Source organism: Phragmites australis, chromosome 8, assembly GCF_958298935.1.
Source record: "Phragmites australis chromosome 8, lpPhrAust1.1, whole genome shotgun sequence".
Classification (NCBI taxonomy): domain Eukaryota; kingdom Viridiplantae; phylum Streptophyta; class Magnoliopsida; order Poales; family Poaceae; genus Phragmites; species Phragmites australis.
In genome coordinates, this window is record NC_084928.1 from 23,588,346 (window position 1) to 23,609,680 (window position 21,335).

At 43.0% G+C, this 21,335-nt stretch overlaps 1 protein-coding gene across 1 annotated transcript; it reads left to right on the forward strand.

The window, feature by feature from the left end:
• The first annotated feature begins 5,641 nt into the window (after positions 1-5,641).
• On the forward strand, positions 5,642-17,669 carry LOC133926814 (reticulon-like protein B2). The gene is made up of 5 exons (XM_062372925.1): positions 5,642-5,987; positions 16,612-16,792; positions 16,874-17,015; positions 17,103-17,172; positions 17,258-17,669. The coding sequence occupies exons 1-5, from the start codon at positions 5,762-5,764 to the stop codon at positions 17,425-17,427; spliced, it is 789 nt and encodes a 262-aa protein (XP_062228909.1). The 5' UTR covers positions 5,642-5,761; the 3' UTR covers positions 17,428-17,669.
• Positions 17,670-21,335: the final 3,666 nt, after the last annotated feature.

Consider the following 21,335-nt stretch of genomic DNA (forward strand, 5'->3'; position numbering starts at 1 on the left):
CTGAGGAAGGGGAGGGGACGGGGCGAAGCCATCGTCGACACTTCTCTAGAAGAGTCTGAGCTCTAGAAGGGGCTGAGCGCTGACCGTGGCATCAGACAGTTGTCAACCAACGTAGCTCAGATCCAACGGTGTCTAGTGCTATTGCCGACGTGGATGCCCTGCTAGGCTGAAATGTGATGGCATTTAGATTAGTAAGATGACACCAGGAACAGGTCCTCGACCGCTCGTTTGGTCGCGACGGTGGCCACAGCCACATGTGCCACAATTGCAGCGATAAATTAGGTATGTTTGGTTGCCCATATAGCTTTAGTCTGACTATATTAGTGAGTCAAACTCATTTAAGTCAGGTTATATATATAATGCTATTTGTTTATTTGGCTATATGTAATTAGTATGGATAAGATATTGTGCTTAGTTGTCCATATGAATATATGTTATATGAGATTAAAATAAAAAAATAAGTATTAATATGATATTTATTTTACATAAATACACTATATAATACTTAATTTATCATATTAAGCCTTAATTCAATTTGAAATGTAATAATATAAATTAATATTTACTAATTATATATTAATACCATTATTAACTGATCGTGAATCCGGGTCTTGAGAAACTCAATCAAATATATTTCCTAACAGCCAGACTCATACAGTAATTTTACATCAATTAAGCCAGACATGATATACAATTTATACAACTAAACACCAAGATTTTACATCCTGTGAGCCTGTGGGGCATATGCACCCAACCTGGCCCAAAATGACGACCCAGGGCTATCGGTTTCGTTGGGCCGGAGGCACGTGTCCCGGGAGCCACGGAGGGATCTTTCCAGAACATCCTGGGGTCGCCGTGTCCCGCTCCGCGGTCGCCACATCGTCACAGCCGCACAGCGCAACGACGGGGCCTGGCGTTTTGGGGCGCTGCATCTCCGTCTACCGCCACGTCTGTGCTGACGGTATTCCGACGTCCGTCACCGTCAGCAGAGAGTGGACCTGCTATATGTGCACTGCCGTTATCCGGAGTAAAAGGTTTTCCTACATCTTTGTTCGGTAACTACTAAATAGCAGTGGTAGCTGGTGTTATGATCCCTATGTTGAAGATAAAAATTATATAAGTGCTACTTCTACGTTAACGGTTCATGACAGTATTTTAGAATATTTTTAATACATCTCAACAGATATAATTGTAGCATCTATTAATATACACACGCATAACACACCTGACACACCTCACTCACTTCCTACGCATCAAAGATCGCATCCTTCAGAGATAGGCTCCCCATGCGCGAGGCTAGGGCACAGCCCCGGTGCGACACCAGGTTCAATAACGGATCGAACCCAGGGCGGTACCGCTCGCAACCAAATATTGGAGGGCCACAAGGTCAATAGTGTGTGCTTTTTACTGAGACAATGGCCCATATAACTATAGTAATGTTGCATGATGTATATCCAATATGCTATGAATATCACGTTTTTATCGTATATGGAAACATAGCATCGACTATAACATCCATGCCGTATATTTACCAACACTAAAACTAATCGATTGTACATACGCTATCCGCCATTGTGAAACGGCACATCATAGTGTACACAACATCCCAATTTATGTTTGAATTAGTAAGTGTTCGCGGAGAAGACAAGTGAAGTCCCTAGCACACACCTAGCCAAAAGAAAATTAATACTATACTTTATTTGCAAAAAAAATAATGTTTATCCTAACTCAACTTGAGTTTATGATTTACTACTACATAAATAGTCATTATTGCTAGTTTAAAAACGCTATAGATAGCGTTTTTAAACTAGCACTGATAGTCCATAACTTTTAGTACCAGTTTGTCAGAGACTATCAACTTCACTTTTTATCATGAGCCGGCACTGATGCCCCTCCCCCCTAATCTAGCTATTATCTGCTATTATTTGGAAACAAAGGGCAAAAACCTTTGTTCCTAAAAAATATTCATACATTCAACATTAATGCTCATTCCAATATTAAAAGAAGGTACACACAAATAAAAGATATCGCAATTGATAATATGAAACAATTTCAACTACGAAAGATATACCAACCAACTGCAATACACACTCCTATATTAATAGTCCGAATGTACAAATACACACATACTCATAATTACACTATAAGTCTTATTGTCAATCTATGTCACTAATGAATAAAAAAGAACAAAAAAAAATAGTACAATAGGTGTCTCTGCCTCCAAAAGGTGTTGCTGAACCTCTACCTCCTGAAGGTATTGCCACTTGAGAAATATGAGCTTTAATAATCAGATTTCCAATATTATCAAGGTGCATCAATCTACACAGGCTATGGAAAAACCAAGCATTCTTCAAAATATGAGCTCGAAATCCCTCTATGGCATACAACCCTTCGTCTTCCATCAATTGTAAGCATAATGAAAAGAATATTACTTTGATCTCACCTGGTGGAAAAAAATTAAAAAGCCAAAATATCATGATTCCTTTCTTAAATACAGAGTTATTTTACCAACTAGAAAGATCAAAGACTGAAAAGATCATAAGGTTCATGGGCGGTGATCATCAAGCTCATAAGTAAGATTCAATAAGGAGAATAGAGATTGAAGGATAGCACTATGATGCCATCAAATAGCAAGTTCAAATTTGGTAGACAGAAGTCTTAAGCCTCATTCCAAGTGCAATTCAAAATGTAGATAACTTTTATCTGCTTAGTATGTACAAGCTATATGGAAGCTGATGGAGGTGCTTAGTTGCTCCTATTACATCTACAAGTTGATCTTGTTATAAAAGCTGCAGAAGAGGGGTTAAGATTACAAAGAAAAACCTATATCCGCGAAACCTTGTTTGGGACATCCTAAGAATATGGTAGCTATTTCAGCTTAGGTCTCAAGTATTACAAGACTTAAATTGATATTGTAGAGTGTAGACAAATAGCTATTGATTATTAATTGAAAATTGAAAACTATGTGGTTATACCATAGTCGAAAAACATAATGATTAGACATTTCTTTTTTTTTCTTGATATTTAAAATCATACAATTCGTAGAACAAAAGGTCTCTTCAGCTTAAGCTCTAATGTGTGGAACTGGTCAAGCTCTCAACACTTTCCTAGAAACTAGTAGAGGAACAATAATTGCTTTTTAAGGAAACTCACAATCTCCATAATATACATGAAGGTTGTAAAAATGTTTTAAACACGTGCACACACAAGAGAGAGCAGTGGACGGAGACTTTAACTACTATTCCCAATGAGGCGTTATGATCAAACATCAACTACTTAAAACTATTTGGCATAGTAGATGCTTTTCGCAGCAATGGTTTATAACCCTATGCCCATGTTACATAATTATGATTGTGTAATAATCAGTGGGGAGCTGGAGCAAGGCATCCTTTGAATGAAAGGTGAATTGGTGAATACATGTCAGCCACATCCCAATACCCAATGCCCAAATCTTAGTCAAGGAGCTGAGAATTTTCCATCTATCTCCATTTGGTTCGCATGTAACAAATATGCAAACCATGCCTTCCAACTATAGCTATCTCCCTTAATTTTACTTCCAGTTGGTTTTTACATCAGCCGGAACACTTACTAAGAGGAGAGCCTTACATACAAACGCCATACGAATTCAAAACATGCTAGAAGCCCGAAACAAAAGGGACTCACCGAACAGTGACAACTTGGAGATTGTCACCAGCAACAATGAGGTTGTAGGCGTGCCACATGTCATCCTCCTCCTCCGGCAGCAACTGCGCACCATAACTAGTTAACCACAAGCCAATCGACAACCAACCCACCGAATCCCAACAGTGAGGGTTAGCCCTAGCCTAAAAACAAGACGAACCCAACAAGCAACTGGACAGATCGAATATATAGCACAGGTAGAGAGGAGGGGAGGAAGAGCGGAAGGTAAAGGGATCTTGACGGAGCTAGGGCCGTTGCGGATGATGTCGTGGTGGATGAGCTTCATTGTTGCGGCTGCAGGAACGAGGTCTCCCGCACGATTTTGCGTTGACAACCGCATGCGAGTGGGGAGATGGAGACAGGGAGGGAGAGGGGATGTGGGTCCATGATGGACACAGGCGCCGAGCTCAGACCCCTCCTTCCCAAGCCGACCGCCGATCTCGATGAGCGATGAGACCACCATGCCGGAAGGTCGACGCCCCCACTGCTGCTACGCACCCCACCGTAGATCCCTCCGCCCGCCACGGGATCGACCTTGAGGCTAAGCCTCTGCACCATTGGTTGTGGAGCGGGATCAAGATCGAAAGAGAGATGAGAGAAGGCCGAGAGCTCCATTGTCTAAGCTCGCGCTCGTATGCGGACTCAAGACTTATTCATTTTACCTTCGTAAAATTTTGGATCCGACTCAAAGGTTATCAGCGCCGGTCTATGTTTATGAACTGACGCTGAAGTATTAGTGCCGGTTGGTAATTAGAACCAACATTGATACTAAGTTACAAACCAACACTGATCACTGATCGAGCATGGGATGTTATGAACCGACACTTATGATACTTTATCAATGCAAGTTCTATCATAGCCAATACTGATGATCCGGCTCGAATGATCTTGTTTTTAGTGATTGTAGTTTCTAAAGATACTACACACTCCGTAGACTAGTAGTATTTTTTTCTTTTTACAAATTTATTAGTAGTATAATAAGATCTAGCATTTACAACTAATTTACAATAGTGCCTAGAGTTTAGGAGAGAGCGATTTCCAAAATTCATGGCTTTATGTTGAAACTAGTCTAAGTTAAAAAAAAATACTAGTTAGAAGTTTATGATCTAAACTTAAAAAAAATACTTTGGACTACTTAGATGGTTATTAGATAATAGTAAATTTTTAATGCAGATACAAATATGACCATTTCAACATATTATTAGTCTATTGACAGCATCACAGTCCTAGATGGAGGGAGAAAAGAGTTTAATCGCTCATGCAATACCATACTTTATAATCCCCTACTCATCACATTCCCTCTTGTATGACATGGAAGGTAAATTAAGGGCTAGAGCCAACTTGAAGATAACTAAAGACAATACTCATATTATTGGAATGCTCTTGAAATGATGACATAGTCTAAATTTTCAAGAGAACCATCCTCGATTATGTTCCCATTTGAAACCCCACAATTTCAAAAAATAATGGAAAAACAAGTACAAAATCTGGCATAGCTCCTTCCAAATTTCGGGACCCCAAACTGGGTCAAGAAATCTATTGGGTAAATGTAAGATGTGATTAGTTGCCCATATATACTGTTGCTCGTATGCTGAGAGAAAACATGTTGAATGAAGTCATGTTGGTTAAAAAGAAGAATGTTTGTTTGGTTGTATCTGTTTGAACAGGTCAAACTGAGTTTCTGTTTGATTGATTGAATCTGAGATCACATGAGCAGATACAAGAGCTACGATTCTGATTGATTACTCGTATAAAGGTGATTTTATAACACTGAAGGAAGCTCCGAAGCAAACTACGAACATGTATTTACATTCGTCAAATTAAATTAAAATAATATATAAATAACCACACATATTAATCTGAGATTATACGTATTCATCAAACACAGTAGCTCGACAATGAGCAGCGGCAACGCGCCGTGACGGCCGTTTCTTTCTCGCCGTATTCTAGAGTTCTCCATCCAGCTCATGAAGGGCGGCGACAGCAGAAGCAAAACCCACACAGTGCGCACTTTACGCGAGCGAGTGAGAGAGAAGGGAAAGGTTCGCTTCTTCTCGTAGCTTGGTTTGCTTTGGCTGCCATGGCCGATCCGGCGGAGGAGACTGTCGCCGCGCCGCCGCCAACCCCGGTGGCGCCTGCCGATGGTGCCTCGGACCCGCCGCTGCAGCCACCTGCCGACGCCGCCTCGCCGGAGAAGGCGTCTCCCCCGGCCCCGGCCCCGGAGCCGGCGCCAGCGGCAAGGTCCCGCGGGTTTAGGCTTTTAGGCGAGGACACCTCCGTTCATAAGGCTCTTGGGGGCGGTAAAAGTATGGGCTTCTTTGTTCTTCTTTCCCCTCGATTCTTTTTCGTTTTACGCTCCAATTTAATCGCTTATGTTTTTTTGGCCTGTTCCTTGTGCTAGTTCTTTTTCTTTTGAGAATTGGTGCTAGTTCTTTTTCTTTTGAAAATTGGTGCTAGTTCTATTGTGTGTTTAGATAACCACGCAAGAGAAGCAACTTGGTTGTTCAATTTGTGCAGTCCATTCTGGCTGGGGTTGCTTAATAATATTGGCACTTAACTAGAGCTTCTAGTATTTGCAAATTTGTTTTAGTTGTGTAGTTCTTTGTTATCTTGAGGTTGGGTTGTGCAAGCTGAACTTGTATTACTCGATGTGCTTTTCTTGAGGAGAATAAACTTTACTCTGTCAAAGTGTAGAAATTGATAGCCATGCTTCAATAACGGGTTCAGAATACATCTTTACACCCCCCCCCCCCCAAACAAAAAAAGTGCCGCCCTATAGTTTCTTTGATCTGTGAAAGCGTCAGAGCCCCTCAGCTTATCGATAGGTTAGCATCGTCAAGATCTCACATCTATCTAATAAAAAGGAACATGCTGTTAAGGTTATTTCGTGGGTTCTAGGTTGCAAGTTGTTGAGAATCTGTTGGTCAAGACCCTTTTTTCCTTGTAGGTTTCAAAAAAACCTTCCATACCAGGAATACTGTTAAAGAAAAGTTTAGTCCTTTATAAGGAGTTAGAGTATGTGCTACTATGAAGCTTATATTGACAAAATTTGTCAATTTAAATATGGGATAGTGATAGGAGTTTCTGCCTAGGAAAAAGTAGTTGCAAAATCAAAACATGAAGTAATATTCAATTAGAAGTGTTAACTCATTGTTTGCTGGACCCAATAGGTGTAATGATGATGATAAGTACAAAAAAGAAAGAGTAAAATGCATTGACGGTCCTCAAACTTGTTTTGGTGTGTCATTTAGATCCACGAACTCTGAAAATGCATTTTTAGGTCGTTATTGTTGTCAAACCGTGTCAATCAGGTTCATACCAGTTCAGAGAGGGTCTTGACGCTGACATGACATGCCATATGGTGCCTGCATGGCAAAGGCGATATAGACGTGGCCTCTCCTCCCTCTCTCTCATCTGTCAACCCATCTGTCGGCCTCCTTCCTCTCTCCCTCTTCCTTTAGACCGCGTGCAGAGCTCGGCTGCCGTGTGGACGTCGACGACCTGCCGGCCGGAGCTCCTTCACGTGAAAAGTTGAGGATGCCCTCGTCCTCCTGTTGCTTGCTGTCCCATAAGGCACTCCCGGTCGGAACCCTATCTTCTTCTCCTCCCGACCGTCATTCCCCACCATGAGCTCTACTTCCGCCATCGCAATCCCGCTACCGTGTACCCTCCTCCACCGCAGCCGCACTAAGGGAAGCTTGGAGGAGCTCCCTCTCCGTCCCCTCCCTCGAGTTCCCGGCTAGATTCGCTTCCTCCCTGGCGGAATCGAGCTCGGCGACCGTCTTCCCCGCCTTGGACCGTCGTCCTCCACGCCTCACCATCAACCTGTCACTCTAGACCTCCTCCAAGCCGAAGATGAAGGGTTGCGGGTAGGCTACGCTAGCACAAAATAAATTTTCTCTACCGCGTTCAATCAGGAAGCCATGCGAGTAGGGGATCATGAATCGTTACCACTTGACGAGCAGTGCAGCGGAAGAAGAGTTGGAGCAGACCAATCCAACGTCGTGCGCGTCAAGTAGTCGATCGTCAACCTCGTCCCGAGCACGTCCCGAGCACCTTCCGAGTACTCGCGAGTACGTCCCGAGTAGATCAGCACTGCAATAGTAGCAGCGCCTCTACGGTATCCACACGTACAAGGATGGAATCGCCGTGCGCCGGTGTGCTAGCACCGCGCGCCCGGCTAGGGTTTCGAAGGGAGTTCGGGAATAGGAGGCGGCCAGGGTTTTTGGTGGCAAGATCTGTTTCTTTTCGGGAAAAAAAACTCAATGCGCCTTGGCCCCTGCCTATCCTTATATAGAACACGCTAATGGGCCTTTAATCAACATTAAAGCCTATTATGACTCTAAACCCTAATGGTCCTTTAATCAATATTAAAGCCCATTAGCAGATCCAATCCGCAAACTCGATCGCCTCTAGGGCATATCACCAACAATCTCCCACTTGCACTAGAGTCAGTACAAGTTTTATATTCCATCCCCTTAAGTGTGTGACCCGTTAGGTTCATGTGTAAACGGTCGCTATCCGGAAACCCTTTTCTGAATTGCAAGTCAATAGCGGTACCTAGCAGGACATATTGACTCCCGAATGCACACAAAGATCATATCGGCTGAACCTTGATATACTCATGTACCAATCCATTTACCACACGATACCAGTCAAGCTCAAGGCGAGATTCGTGCCACCCTTGTGATAGCTCGACCATTCACTCGATCAAGTAGTGGATTCACCATGATTAACTTTTTAATCACATTGGTATGGCCATGCACTTTCCAATCCAACTACCTCGAGGGGCCTAGAGATATCTCTCCCGTTATTTAGGAGGGGTAAATTTCATCTTGATCACTCACATCCCACGACATGTTTCATAACATACCCGAAAGCAACCTTTATAACTACCCAGTTACGGAATAGCGTTTGGAAGCTCCTAAGTGTGTTACTACACATTCTGGAATCAATGATGATCTCAGGTCAAAGGATTCTGTAGGTACACCATTTGAGATAACAACTGATGGCACATTAAAAATAACAATCCCAGCAGTATCTCAGGGTGGGTCTATCCAACATCATGTTCTCTAACATGTGTCCACATTACTGATTTGATATCTCCATATCTATGATCCGTGAAACATGATCATCATTCAGTCAAATGTGCTAATCTATAAATCATTATTGTCCCACATAATGATATGAGATTAGGGACTATTTAGAATAACATCATAAAAACAAAGAGTTTCACAAACAAGTCACATACTTGCTGATCAATGTAAATGATAATTATTCATGGAACCAGATAACAATTATCCAAAAGTACATTAGTATAGACAGAACACATTCTCTCACATGCACTAGAGTCTATCCCGCAAGTATCTAATACCCATAGAGCTCAAGTGTGCCTCATGCTTGGGCTGTGAGAGAGGCTTCGTCAACGGATCAGCAATATTCGAATCCGTGTGCACCTTGCATATTTTTACATCACCTCTATCAATAATCTCTCGAATGAGGTGATAGCGCCGAAGTATGTGCTTGGACTTCTGGTGCGACCTAGGCTCCTTGGCTTGTGCAATGGCACCACTATTGTCACAATAGAGGTCCATTGGACTGGACGCACTAGGGACCACACCCAACTCAGAAACAAATTTTCTGATCCAAACAGCCTCTTTTGCAGCTTCCGAAGCTGCGATATACTCGGCCTCCGTCGTGGAATCAGCAACCGTTTCTTGCTTGGAACTCTTCCAACTCACCGCACCTCCATTAAGGCAAAACACAAAACCAGACTGCGATTTCGAGTCGTCCTTGTCGGTTTGGAAGCTAGCATCGGTGTAACCATTTACAACGAGCTCCTCCTCACCTCCATAGACTAGGAACATATCCTTAGTTCTTCTCATGTACTTGAGGATACTCTTTACTATAGCCCAGTGACATTCACCTGGGTTCGATTGATATCTGCTCGTAACACTTAGAGCATAGGAGACATCTGGGCGTGTACAAAACATAGCATACATGATGGACCCGATAGCAGAAGCATACGGGATCGCACTCATCCTCTCGAGCTCATCAGATGTCTTAGGACATTGATTCTTGCTGAGAGTGATGCTATGTGACATTGGCAAGAAACCTTTCTTGGAATCCTGCATATTGAACCGATTCAATACCTTGTCAATGTACGTGCTCTGGCTTAATCCGATTAGTCTTTTCGACCTATCTCTATAGATCTTTATGCCCAATATGTATGCTGCCTCTCCTAAATCTTTCATTGAAAAACTCTTTTGCAATGAAGATTTGACAGCATCGAGCATTGGAATATTATTTCCGATCAATAATATGTCATCCACATATAAGACCAGAAACACAAGTGCGCTCCCACTAGTCCTTTTGTAAACACAAGGCTCTTCTTCATTCTTGATGAAACCAAACCCTTTGATCACTTCATCAAAACGAAGATTCCAACTCCGAGAAGCTTGCTTTAGTCCATAGATGGACTTTTGCAGCTTGCAAATCTTCCCAGCATTTTTCGGATTGACAAAACCTTCAGGCTGTGTCATGTACACATCCTCACTTAGGTTTCCATTAAGGAAAGCCGTTTTGACATCCATTTGCCATATCTCGTAGTCGAAATATGCAGCAATTGCTAGGAGAATCCGAATAGACTTTAGCATTACGACGGGCGAAAACGTTTCATCATAATCAACACCTTGAATTTGCCTGAAACCTTTTGCCACCAATCGTGCCTTATAGATGTGAACATTTCCATCAACGTCAATCTTTTTCTTAAAAACCCATTTACACTCGATAGTTTTCACACCATCAGGTGGATCGACCAAGTTCCAAATTTGGTTTTCTCGCATGGATTCTAACTCGGATCTCATGGCTCCAAGCCATTTTTCGGAGTCTGGTCCCACCATTGCTTCCGAGTAAGTCTTAGGTTCATCATTGTCCAACAATAATATGTCGCGCTGCCCCGTGGTTAGGAACATAAACCGCTCGGGTGCACGACTGAACCTTTCCGACCGACGTGGGGCTGGTGTCTCGACAACAGGTTCTGCAACATCTTGCATACCGAGTTGTGGTTCAATAGGAGCTGAAACACTTTCAAGTGGTTCCCGAATTTCTTCGAGTTGCACCGTGCTCCCACTAACTCTCTTCGCGAGAAACTCTTTCTCAAGAAAGACACCATTCCGGGCGACAAACACTTTGCCTTCTTCCCGGTTATAGAAATAATATCCTTTGGTTTCCCTAGGATACCCCACAAAGAAGCATTTATCAGATTTAGGAGTGAGCTTATCAGACGATAAACGTTTTACATAAGCCTCACAACCCCATATCTTAAGGAAAGACAATCCGGGACGCTTCCCGGTCCATATCTCATATGGTGTCCTCTCTACAGCCTTAGATTGAACCCTGTTTAACGTGAAAGCAGCAATTTCTAGAGCGTATCCCCAGAAGGACAATGGAAGATCAGATTGGCTCATCATCGACCGGACCATGTCTAACAAAGTTCGGTTCCTCCGCTCGGACACCCCATTCCATTGTGGCGTACCTGGTGGAGTTAATTGTGGAACGATTCCACATTGCCTTAGATGATCACCAAATTCATAGCTCAAATATTCACCTCCACGATCTGATCGCAGAAATTTAATTATCTTGCCTATATGATTTTGTACTTCATTCTGAAACTCCTTGAACTTTTCTAAGGATTCAGACTTGTGCCTCATTAGGTAGATGTAACCATATCTACTAAAGTCATCGGTGAAAGTAATGAAATACTGAAAACCACCTCTAGCTGTAGAACTCATCGGTCCACATACATCTGTATGTACTAGGGCTAATAATTCATTTGTCCTCACTTCGACCAGTGAAAGGCGTCTTAGTCATCTTGCCAAGTAAACAAGACTCGCATGTATCAAATGATTCGAAATCAAATGAATGTAGAAGAACATCTTTATGGAGCTTCTGCATACGCTTCTCATTTATATGACCTAATCAACAATGCCAAACAAAAGTGGGATTCAAATCATTAAGCCGAGGCTTCTTTGTATCAATGTTATAGATAGTTATATACTCAAGATCCAATATATATAATCCATTTACTAATGAACAATTACCATAGAGCATACCATTCAAAAATATCGAACAACACTTATTCTTTATTATGAATTCATAACCATTTTCTTCCAAACATGAAGAAGAGATAATGTTTTTGCCCAAGGCAGGAATATAATAACAATTATTTAATTCCAAAACTAATCCTGAGGGTAGCGATAAGGAGTAAACGCCAACGGCCAACGCAGCAACTTTTGCACCATTACCGATGCGAGCATCCAATTCGCCTCTTGCACACTTCCTAGTCCTTTTCAGTCCCTGCAACGATTTGCAAGTATGAATCATTGATCCGGTATCAAATACCCATGAATCATTAGGACGAGTAGCAAGATTAATTTCAATAACATTTATACCTGAAGAGGAAGTCTTACTTCCCTTCTTCTTTTTGAGTTCTTCCAAGTACAATTTGCAGTTCCTCCGCCAATGACCAGTCTTATGGCAGTGGTGGCAAGTGTCAGAAGCGGCAGGGCTAGCCTTGGGCTTTCCAACAGGTTTAGGCTTAGAGCTCGAGATCTCATCCGAAGTTTTAGCCTTACCCTTGCGCTTTCTCTTCTTGCTATCCTTTTGAACCATCATCACATGACTAGAGCTCTTCTTAATGCTTTCCTCAGCAGTTTTTAGCATCCCATGCAATTCAGCCATGCTTTTCTCCATGCTGTTCATATGAAAGTTCAAAATGAACGGCTCGAAGCTCGCAGGGAGCGACTGGAGAATTACATCCGTAGCCAACTCAGGGCTAAGGGGAAAACCAAGTTTTTCCAGGGTCTCAATGTAACCAATCATTTTGATCACATGAGGACTGACTGGACTGCCTTCTATTAACCTACACGCAAACAAGGACTTTGAGGTGTTGTACCTCTCGGCCCGAGCTTGGTTCTCAAACATGCCTCGGAGTCCCACAATCATATCATGGGCATCCCTGTTCTCATATTGCTTCTGAAGCTCAGAGGACATACAGGCAAGCATGAGGCAGCTAACATCCAGTGAATCGTTGGTGTGCTTCTCATAAGCCCTCCGATCCGTGGCAGGAGCATTATCAGCTGGTTCATCAGGATAGGGGACCTCTAGAACATATTCCTTTTTCTCTTGTTTGAGAACAATTCTCAGATTTCTATACCAATCAATAAAGTTTGTTCCAGAAAGCTTCTCTTTTTTCAAGAATCGATCGCAAATTAAAACTGGAAGTGTTACTAGCGGCCGGTGCCATAATCTACAACAGAAAATGCAAGTTCAGCACTATGCCTATGTGAATCTTCTATTAAACAATTTAATAAAAGATACTCCACTATATGTGTTGTCCCTCTAACAACATATAGAGGATCAAGATCCATATTCAACTAAGTTCTAGTGAGCTTTGGCATCACTGCTAGAAATTTAGTGACATAGGTAAGCAACGCCTTGCTAATCACATCCATATGTGACTCTTGTTTGCTGGGTGGCATCGAATGCCCCGGCGCCTAACACCATGCCCCAAAGCCCAAAACCATTTTGATAGCTTTATCAAGTAAACCAATACTATGCGTGTGGATGTCCGATATCCACTCTAACTGGTTAAGATAAATGATGGCACCCTGCTTTGGCAGACCTACCACACAATGATCAAAACCTTTGTAGGTGCAGCTATTGGAAGGGCATCAGTTACTCTTGATTTTTCTGAGGGAAACTACTCTATCATGAAAATCATATCCACCACATATAAAACATGAAAGAATAGTATGACAGGAACATAAAAACATCACAGGCAATCATATTAACTGTGACATAGTATGGCCCCTTCACATGGTGATCTTCATCGCCACGGTTCTTGTCCTCCGGGTCATCATGCTTCAAATCTCCGTGATCTTGTTCTAGTCTATTACACCTAATAGCACTAGATAAATTACATGAGAAGAAGCATCACAAGTTGACACGCAGGCCGTTATACAATAACATGACAGCCTTGGGCTGCAATTAACCATGACACGCAGGCCATGAAAAATTACACACATGCATCACATATCACAAGGCCATACCAGTCACAACATTCTCTGCAAAAACGAGTTAAGCGTAGAGGGGGGAGCCGCCCCCCGCGGGTTTCAGGGCAGCGCCCTGAAAACCTCTCGGAAATACATAGATCGCATCTATGAAATCGCTATGAAAATCTCATCGGATCGATCGTATCGAGCCAATTCCGAGTCATTCATAATGTCTCAATTTCCATTAGATCAATCCCATTGATCATCGCGTGAGGTTTTTCCAGAAACGATGACAGCACACATGACCTCGATCTGCTGTTCTCCCGACCATGTCGCGATGCATGCAGTTAGCCCCAATGGTGATTCCAGCCGGTAGGGGCAAGTCGCACGCAAAAACAGGTGGGAGATCGAGCTAATCTTTTTGGCTATGTGGTTTCATCGACTGGCATCTCATCCAATCTCTAATTCACCTAACCAACCGTGCATTGATTAATCCATCATATGAACTGATAAAAAACAATAGATCTAATCTATTTCTATCACATATCTTCTATATGTGACTGATCCAGATCGAAAACTACGCAGGATGGCTCTGATACCACTGAAGGGTTGCGGGTAGGCTACGCTAGCACAAAATAAATTTTCCCTACCGCGTTCAACCAGGAAGCCATGCGAGTAGGGGATCATGAATCGTTACCACTTGACGAGCAGTGCAGCGGAAGAAGAGTTGGAGCAGACCAATCCAACGTCGTGCGCGTCAAGTAGTCGATCGTCAACCTCGTCCCGAGCACGTCCCGAGCACCTTCCGAGTACTCGCGAGTACGTCCCGAGTAGATCAGCACTGCAATAGTAGCAGCGCCTCTACGGTATCCACACGTACAAGGATGGAATCGCCGTGCGCCGGTGTGCTAGCACCGCGCGCCCGGCTAGGGTTTCGAAGGGAGTTCGGGAATAGGAGGCGGCCAGGGTTTTTGTGGCAAGATCTGTTTCTTTTCGGGAAAAAAAACTCAATGCGCCTTGGCCCCTGCCTATCCTTATATAGAGCACGCTAATGGGCCTTTAATCAACATTAAAGCTTATTATGACTCTAAACCCTAATAGTCCTTTAATCAATATTAAAGCCTATTAGCAGATCCAATCCGCAAACTCGATCGCCTCTAGGGCATATCACCAACAGAAGAGCCCCACTGTGAGCTTTCCCTCTACCTAAGGATCTTCGTGCGTGTCCCCGTTCGGCTCGGGTCCATCGTTGACCCAGCCTTCGCTGTGTTGCCGCTGACAATGCTCGCATGAGCCGTCAATGGCCGCTGATGCTTGCCCTCGTCGCCAGTCGTGCTTCCCTCTTCATGTCGCTGCCGAGCCCACAAATCAGTTCTCCATTGTGTGCTGGTGCTTTTAGTACCCTTCCTTGGCTGAGCCCCGCCGCCAATCGCCGTCGGCGAGCTGGTCAACCGCCAGTCAATGCCACCCCTCCCTCTCCTGTTTTGATTTTGATTGGAGTCAAAATGTTGAATTGATCCAGTGGGTCCCAGCCTCACAGATCCAGAGAAGAGGCTACACAGATCTAGGTGTAAAAATGATTTGTAGGCACCACGTGGCATGTCATGTCGTCATCAAGACCGGTATAGATCTTATTGACACGGTTTGATAACAGTAATAGCTTAGAAATGCATTTTCAGAGTTCGTGGACCTAAATGACACAGCAGGACAAGTTCGAGGACCAGGACAAGTTCGAGGACCGCTCCTGCATTTTACTCAAAAAGAAAGGTGGGCGTCTGTTGGAATCAATGCTTTTTTATCGGTTTCCCTACGGATGCTATGTTAACCCCGAAAAGATAGTAACGAGTCCTATAGGCGGCTTCTGAGAATCGGGCAATCAACAACATCAACAGAATTATAATTGTGAATCCACACTGCAGTTGAATCGTCGGGGCCTTCGTTGATATCATAACCATAAAAATCTACTTATCCAATTTGCTGATGTACCAATTTTAATATTCTGTACCTTGACCTAAGAAATTTCCTAAACTTTTGATATACACTGGAATACTTACTACTTGACCTGTAGATTTGAGTTTGGTCTTCAACAGAAGGATATCTGAAGTCTTTCCACATTATCCTTGTCACTCTTACTAATGCATCGTGATCCTGAAGAGAGACAGGATTGTAGTTCTGAAATTTATGGGGTGTCAGGATTAGGGCTGGAGGTCAGCCTTATGATAGTAAATGAGATGCACATAGCAGAAGTGCGGCTCAAGTCCTATGGAATATGTTGGCCTCCTATCTTTTGTTGTAATACTATGCCTTTTCGTTGTTGAAAAGGGGGAAAAAATATGTTGCTAAAGTTTAAGAATATGGGGTATGCAGAGTGTGTCAATGTTTGGCAGTCGATGTACCAGAAAAATGAATCTTAAAATGCATACTAAAATTTAAGTGAAATCCCCATGTTTTATATGCAGGCCTTGCTGCTTGAGTGTCAGGTCAGAAAGTTAGAATCCTTGTTTGATAGTGTGTTTAAATAATCTTCAACTTGCAATGGAATTTTACCTTCTCTTATCTTTTTTGAGCGGGAGGGTTGGAATTTTACAAGAGTTAAACCTATGGGAAAGTCCTGAATTTGCTGCTTTTCCGGTGGGTCATGGTCATTAGTTCATGATGGACTAAGGGAACAAAAGAGAGGAAAAAGTATACTTTGTATCCAGATGTTTCATATGTGGGCCTCCTTATGGCTTACATATTCCTCCTCTGGTTATGCATGAAGGCATTTTAAATCCATAATTTACCTTGATTAAAAAGATTCCTAATTGGTAGTATCCGCTCTATGCTGCTGTTTATTTGTTCTAACTCTGTGCTCCTTCTGGAACACTTCTTGCAGCTGCTGACGTACTGTTATGGAAAGACAAGAAGACCTCTGCTGTAGTGATTGGTGGCGCAACTCTCATATGGGTTTTGTTCAAAGTGCTTGATTACCATCTCCTGACTCTGATATCCCATGTGCTGATTGGTGTCCTGGCCATCTTGTTCCTGTGGTCCAAAGCTACCACCTTCATCAAGAAGTGAGTTGAAAGCATGATGTTTCCCACATATTCTGTTTGACATCGCATCCATCTTATTTCCATCAAGTGTTTCTTTTGCAGGAGTCCGCCAGATATTCCTCTAGTACAGATACCTGAAGATCTTGTTGTGAATGTTGCACGAGCATTACACAATGACGTCAACAGAGTGCTTCACTTGTTTCGGGAGATTGCAATGGGGCATGATCTGAAGAAGTTTCTGGGTGTATGTAACCTTGTTGTTAACACTGATTTTATCATCATGTTGGTTATTGCTTTAAGATTTCTCAACTGTTTCCATGTACTTTCTCAGGTGATTGTGGGGCTCTGGATTCTCTCAGGAGTTGGAAGCTGCTGTGACTTCCTCACCTTGATATACATTGGTAAGGCATCTCGGAACATACACAATGTTGTTTGAATCTGCAATATGTTAAGCTACTGGACTGATCAGTTGGAAATTCTAAACAGCTGTCCTGATGCTCCACACGGTACCGATCTTGTACGACAAGTACCAGGACAAGGTGGACCACTTCGCTGGAAGGGCACACACGGGGGCCCGCAAGCAGTATGAGGTGCTGGATGCCAAGGTTCTGAGCAAGATACCCAGGGGTCCGGTGAAACCCAAGAAGCAGAACTAGAACAAACCGCCTGGCTTGATTCCGAATGCTGGCATCGTTTGCGTGAATGTCGGGCATGTGGTTTCTATGTGCGTAATCTTGTCTGCCGGCAGCCGGGTGCGCCTCTGGGTTATCTTGTGAGTTGTGATGCCAGCTATTAGTAGGTCGTACCCTGTGTGTCTAAACGTGACTGAAATGCTGGAATGCTACGTTTCTACTGGAGTGCTTGTATATATTGGTGGTAAATAAACCTTCGTTGCTCATCTGTGTGTTGGCCGGCCTGATATACGTGTGTGTTGGCCGGCCTGATATACGTGCGAGTAGTGCGCAATAGATCAATAGATCGCCTAATGCTGGGCAATTTTATGGTGAGTGCATGGGCTGGAATTGGATTATTAGCTTGTACAAGGAAATGCGCGGACTGGATTAGCTAAATATACTTGCGAAAGCAAAGGGTATGAATTATTGATCTTTTCTGCAAATACCATACTGACAATGTTGCATTAGATCTTTCTTCAAAATGTTCAGCATATGTTATTTAGACTGTTGCAATAGATCTTCCTTAAAAATGTTAGATAAGCAATGGTGTGGTAGGTGAATTTTAGTAGATTAACAGTGCAAGTCTATTCTTACAAAATGCACTAGCTATGTTAGATCCGATGGAGTATTATTGTTCATCTAAGTTAATTAAAAGGTTATGGTATAAAGATGGATACTGTTTTATTAAAAATATTTTTTATTTTTAATTATTTAATTTTTATATTTAGACATCTAATATTTAGCTTACATAACTAGAATTTTAATGTTTCATATGACATATGCATGTCAAGTAAAAATAAAAATCTTATCTTCCCATTTGTGAAATAGTAGCCGATAGACATATGTTGTTAAGTTTACCTCACAATAATACAATATATGTCAAGCGAAGGAAAAAAAGATCTTCCATGTGACCTATGCATGACAAGTAAGAAATATTCTTATTTCCGCATTTGTGAAACGGCAGCCGGTTCTATTCTTCTGATTTTTTTAGTGAGATCAAAAAAGTGTTTTTTTGTTTCAGTTTGTTATTCCCTCATTCTTTTTAAATAGCATTTATCATGGTTCTTTGCATTCTATTCATTGCAAACATGTGTCATTTACAGTGCTACCCCTACCTAATTAAATTGTGAATGCATGGGTACCTTTTACCTCATTAAAATTAATTTTTGCCTCTTTCATTCCTTAATCCTGTATTTACACTATGCAACAAACACTATTTCTCCGCTGTGCATCAATTCAATACATTCACTCGGACTAGCAGTGTGTCAGTCGCCACAATTAAGTCATTATGCACGAAAATTTACATACAGGCTACTGTTTACACAATCAGCTTGTAATGAGCTGTATTTGTGCTGCGCTATTAAAATGAACTGGTAGATCAGTGAGCATTGGGTGGAGTACCAATATTTATCAATACAAGAAATTATGATTTATCCTTTTATTCAATTTATTGGAACAATTGATTCAATAAAACCTTGATCGCGCTTTTTGTCGAGGAGGAGTCCAAATCCTGGCACTCTTTCATATCACAATATATTTGGTTTCATATGTGGGGTAATACGTGCGTGGTTGCTAGTGTATGCAAAGGATACCTCAAGGACATGGGTGACTTCTATTTCGGTGAATGCAGAGGGGATCGGCATTCGATGAAGCCATATTAACATGGTCGTTAGAGTTCAAATAGTACCACGTGTGGATCCATGACGTCCCTTGGTGTTGCTAGCAGATTGGCAGCCATAGTAACACGGCGGTGGACGCCTCTGGGCTAGGCCGGCTAGTGGGTTAGGTTGAAATAGTTTTTTTTTGGGTTGGGTTGATTGATGAGTTTACTTTGGATGGGTAGAATCTGAAGGTGATATGCTCTAGAGGCAATTTTAAAGATGATTATATCATACGTCTATGTTCATGTACTATCGAATAATGTGTTATTCCAAGAATAACAATAGTTTACATTGATTGGCAAGTATGTGACTTGTTCATGAAACTCTTTATTTATATCATGATGCTATTCTTAGTCTTCTCTGGTCCTATATCATTATAATGATATATAAGACTAGCACATGTATTACTTGATGATCACATTTTATGGATCATAGGTATAGAGATACCAGGTTAATAATGTAGATATTTATGTTAGAGAACATGATGTTGGATAGACACACCTTGAGATACTACTGGGATTATTATTTATGATATGTCATCAGTTGTTATCTCAAATGGTGTACCTGGATGATCCTTAGACCTAAGATCATCATTGATTCCCAGAATATGTAGTGGCATACTTTGAGTCTGCCAAACACTATTCCGTAACTGGATAGTTATAAAGGTAGTTTTTGGGTTTGTCATGAAACATGTCATGGGGTATGAGCGATCAAAGATAGAATTTGCCCCTCTTTAATAACGGAAGAGATATCTCTGGGCCTCTCGAGGTAGTTGGATTGAGAAAGTGCATGACCATGCCAATATGATTAAGGAGTTAATCATGATGAATCCATTACTTGATTGAGTAAATGGTCAAGCTATCACAAAGGTGGCACATATCCCGCCTTGAACTTGACTGGTATCGTGAGGCGAAGGGATCGGTGCATGTGTATATCAAGGTTTATCCAATATGATATTTTGTGTATACTCAGGAGTCAACATGTCCTCCTAGGGACCGCTATTGATTTCAGTTTGGAAAGGATTTTCGAGTCGTAGCCGTTTGTACATGAATCTAATGGGGCACTGTTAGTGACATGGGAATCAGGGGTCCCCGAGTCCTGAGACCAGGATAGCAGAATGCCACGTGGAGCTTTCCCTTGGGATTATCACCCCGAGGTTCGAGAAGACCCAGTTCCGGGAGAAGGGCGCTCGAGGCCATGAACAGTGGTCCCCGAGTTCCCCGAGGACGCGAGAAGGCAGTTCCGGGAGAGGGCGCTCGGGGCCATGAACAGTGGTCCCCGAGTACCCGAGTTCCCCGAGGACCCGAGAAGACACAGTTCCGGGAGAGGGCGCTCGGGGCCATGAACAGTGGTCCCCGAGTACCCGAGTTCCCCGAGGACCAAGAAGGGACATACCCGAGAGGAGGCGCTCGGGGCTAAGAACAGTAGTCCCCGAGCACCCAGAGTTCCCCGAGGACCTGAAAAGCCCCTTGCCGGTGGACCCCACAAGGGCTCAGCGGTGAGGTGTCAATTGGTGAGAGGCCCGATGCTACATTTAAGAGGGAGCATGGCCTGTCACTTCCAACCACTCCTCGACGCCTACTGTCAGTTCCTGCCACTGCTTGGTAGGGAGGTGTGGGGACATTTAATGCGGTGGGTCCCATCGAGCGTCATTCGGTGCGCCTTGGGATATCGTCGCTGGGCTCGAGGCATATCGCCTGACGCCCTGCTGTGTCAGGCCTGCTCTGACGGGGCGGGCATGCGAGGTTGCTCGGTGGCTGCCCGGTGGGCCCCCCTGCTGCACCCGCTGAAAAGTGGCATGATGACGACAGGACCGATCGGACGCATTTTTTAATCCCCCGTAACATCAAGCTGCAGCCCATGATGGTTGCTTTCCATTTATGGCTCATGGGGACTCGCGCCCTCCTTTCTGGGCACGCCAAGCCTCCCCGACGGTATAAAAGGAGGGGATGCACCCCGACGACGAGGAAAAGTCTGAGAAGTTTTGGGAAGACCGAGACAAGTTCAAGAAGTTCAACAGACGCAGACAAGCTAACGATACTTGAAGCCGAGCAGAGGTTCTCCAGGACTGAAGCTCTAGACTTAGACAGAAATCCTTGTAACACAAGAGATCCACAGAGAGGCATTCCCAGAGCATTTATAGCATACACACAGGAGTAGGGTATTACGCTCCGTGCGGCCTGAACCTGTCTAAAATCCCTCGAGTATTAACTCCACTAGCATTCGATC

Excerpts from the sequence above, each read along its gene's own strand:
- LOC133926814 (XM_062372925.1), top strand. The coding sequence starts at position 5,762 with ATGGCCGATCCGGCGGAGGAGACTGTCGCCGCGCCGCCGCCAACCCCG. Across the intron at positions 16,793-16,873 it reads GCTACCACCTTCATCAAGAA|GAGTCCGCCAGATATTCCTC; the intron begins GTGAGTTGAAAG and ends TTTCTTTTGCAG. Across the intron at positions 17,173-17,257 it reads CCTCACCTTGATATACATTG|CTGTCCTGATGCTCCACACG; the intron begins GTAAGGCATCTC and ends AATTCTAAACAG.